The 2,929-nt window shown below is 40.0% G+C and overlaps 1 protein-coding gene across 2 annotated transcripts in view; it reads left to right on the forward strand.

Annotated features, from left to right (window-relative positions):
* LOC110457429 (fibrillin-2-like) overlaps nucleotides 1–2,929 on the forward strand; it is a 117,755-nt gene that overhangs the window by 49,029 nt on the left and 65,797 nt on the right. For both annotated transcript variants that reach the window (XM_021508712.1, XM_021508713.1), the window contains one exon: nucleotides 2,608–2,736. In XM_021508712.1, coding sequence (XP_021364387.1) covers nucleotides 2,608–2,736 — 129 coding nt within the window. The remainder of the gene's footprint in view (nucleotides 1–2,607; nucleotides 2,737–2,929) is intronic.

Here is a 2,929-nt window from a genome sequence, read left to right on the forward strand (position 1 = left end):
CAATTTTTTGTAACATATTTGAGTTCATAATTTGCAGCAGATCCTACTTTAAATAATATAATATTATTTGATAGCGTAAAACATTGTTTTGATAGTTTTTTGGACAAAAAAGTGAACCCTGTCGTACACCTTTGGAAGGCATCACTAAATAGTTCATAGCACAGGCCCTGGGGACCTTTTTCATTTTTTAAAAATATCTCATGGGTCGTGTCTTAGGGAGCTACAAATATAACCCAGTAATGGTTAAATTGCTTTGTGGGCAAAATTCTTTTGTTCCTGTAACAGGTCCTTTAGTCAAAATCCACTGAGCTTGCGCAATGGGGACTTATGTGGGATATCTATATCATCATGTCAGAGCTAGGCGACCAATGTGGGATATCTATATATCATGACAAGCCTAGGCAACCAATGTGGGATATATCTATATCATGTCATAGCTAGGCGACCAATGTGGGATATCTATAGCATCATGTCAGAGCTAGACGACCAATGTGGGATATCTATATCATCATGACAGAGCAAGACGATCAATGTGGGATATATATATGATAGTGTCAGAGCTAGACGACCAATGTGTGATATCTGTATCATCATGACAGCTATGCGACTAATATGGGATCATATCTATATGATCGTGTCAGAGCTAGACGACAAATGTGTGATATCTATATCATCATTACAGAGCTAGACGACCAATGTGGGATATCTATATCATCATTACAGAGCTAGACGACCAATGTGGGATATCTATATCATCATGACAGAGCTAGACGACCAATGTGGGATATCTATATGATCGTTTCAGAGCTTGACAACCAATGTGGGATATCTATACGATCGTGTCAGAGCTTGACAACCAATGCGGGATATATATATGATCGTGTCAGAGCTAGACGACAAATGTGTGATATCTATATCATCATGACAGCTAGGCGACTAACATGGGATATATTTATCATGTCAGAGCTAGACGACCAATGTGGGATATCTTTATCATCATTACAGAGCTAGATGACCAATGTGGGATATATATATGATCGTGTCAGAGCTTGGCGACCAATGTGGGATATCTATATGATCGTGTCAGAACTAGGCGACCAATGTGGGATATCTATATTATCGTGTCAGAGCTAGGAGACCAATGTGGGATATCTATATGATCGTGGCAGAGCTAGACGACCAATGTGGGATATCTTTATCTTCATTACAGAGCTAGATGACCAATGTGGGATATATAGATGATCGTGTCAGAGCTAGGCGACCAATGTGGGATATCTACATGATCGTGTCAGAGCTAGGCGACCAATGTGGGATATCTATATGATCGTGGCAGAGCTAGACGACCAATGTGGGATATCTTAATCATGACAGAGCTTGGCGACCAATGTGGGATATCTATATGATCGTGTTAGAGCTAGGCGACCAATGTGGGATATCTATATGATCGTGTCAGAACTAGGCGACCAATGTGGGATATCTATATGATCGTGGCAGAGCTAGACGACCAATGTGGGATATCTTTATCATCATGACAGAGCTAGGCGATCAATGTGGGATATCTATATGATCGTGTCAGAGCTAGACGACCAATGTGGGATATCTATATCATCATGTCAGAGCTAGACGACCAATGTGGGATATCTTAATCATGACAGAGCTAGGCGACCAATGTGGGATATATATATGATCGTGTCAGAGCTAGGCGACCAATGTGGGATATCTATATGATCATGACAGAGCTAGGCGACCAATGTGGGATATCTATATGATCGTGTCAGAGCTAGGCGACCAATGTGGGATATCTATATGATCGTGTCAGAGCTTGACAACCAATGCCGGATATATATATGATCGTTTCAGAGCTAGACGACCAATGTGGGATATCTTTATCATCATTACAGAGCTAGACGACCAATGTGGGATATATATATGATCGTGTCAGAGCTTGACAACCAATGCGGGATATATATATGATCGTGTCAGAGCTAGACGACCAATGTGGGATATCTTTATCATCATTACAGAGCTAGACGACCAATGTGGGATATATTTATCATCATGACAGAGCTAGACGACCAATTTGGGATATCTATATGATCGTGTCAGAGCTAGACGACCAATGTGGGATATATTTATCATCATGACAGAGCTAGACGACCAATGTGGGATATCTTTATCATCATTACAGAGCTAGACGACCAATGTGGGATATCTTTATCATCATGTCAGCTTGGCGACTAATATGGGATATCTTTATCATGTCAGAGCTAGGCGACCAATGTGGGATATCTAAAGCATGTCAGCTAGACGACCAATGTTGGATATATATATATCATCATGACAGCTAGACGACCAGTGTGTGATATATATATCATCATGACAGCTAGGCGACTAATATGGGATATCGTTATCATGTCAGAGCTAGGCGACCAATGTGGGATATCTAAAGCATGTCAGCTATGTGACCAATGTGGGATATTTTTAAAAAAAAACTGTTGGGCTACTTACCTGTTTCACTTTTTATTTTATTGTAGAGAATTTTATGAAAGACCTCATATGATTTCTTTTATTACTCAGTAACTGTATTTTGTGTTTATATTCACCTAGATGATAACGAGTGTACGCTGAATTATGGCGGTTGTGAGGATATTTGTATTAATATGGTTGGTTCCTACTACTGCAAGTGTAGTACAAACGAGGGCTTCCAGCTGTCTAGTGACCTACACAATTGTACAGGTACGTAAACTGTAAGTAGTAAGACGTGTTAGTCCGTTACGTATACAAACGAGGACTACCAGTTGTCTAGTGACCTACACAATTGTACATGTATGTAAACTGTAAGTAGTAAGACATGTTAGTCTGTTACGTATACAAACAAGGACTACCAGCTGTCTAGTGACCTACACAATTGTACAGGTACGTAAACTGT

The sequence above is a fragment of the Mizuhopecten yessoensis genome, unplaced genomic scaffold, assembly GCF_002113885.1.
Source record: "Mizuhopecten yessoensis strain PY_sf001 unplaced genomic scaffold, ASM211388v2 scaffold9133, whole genome shotgun sequence".
NCBI lineage: Eukaryota > Metazoa > Mollusca > Bivalvia > Pectinida > Pectinidae > Mizuhopecten > Mizuhopecten yessoensis.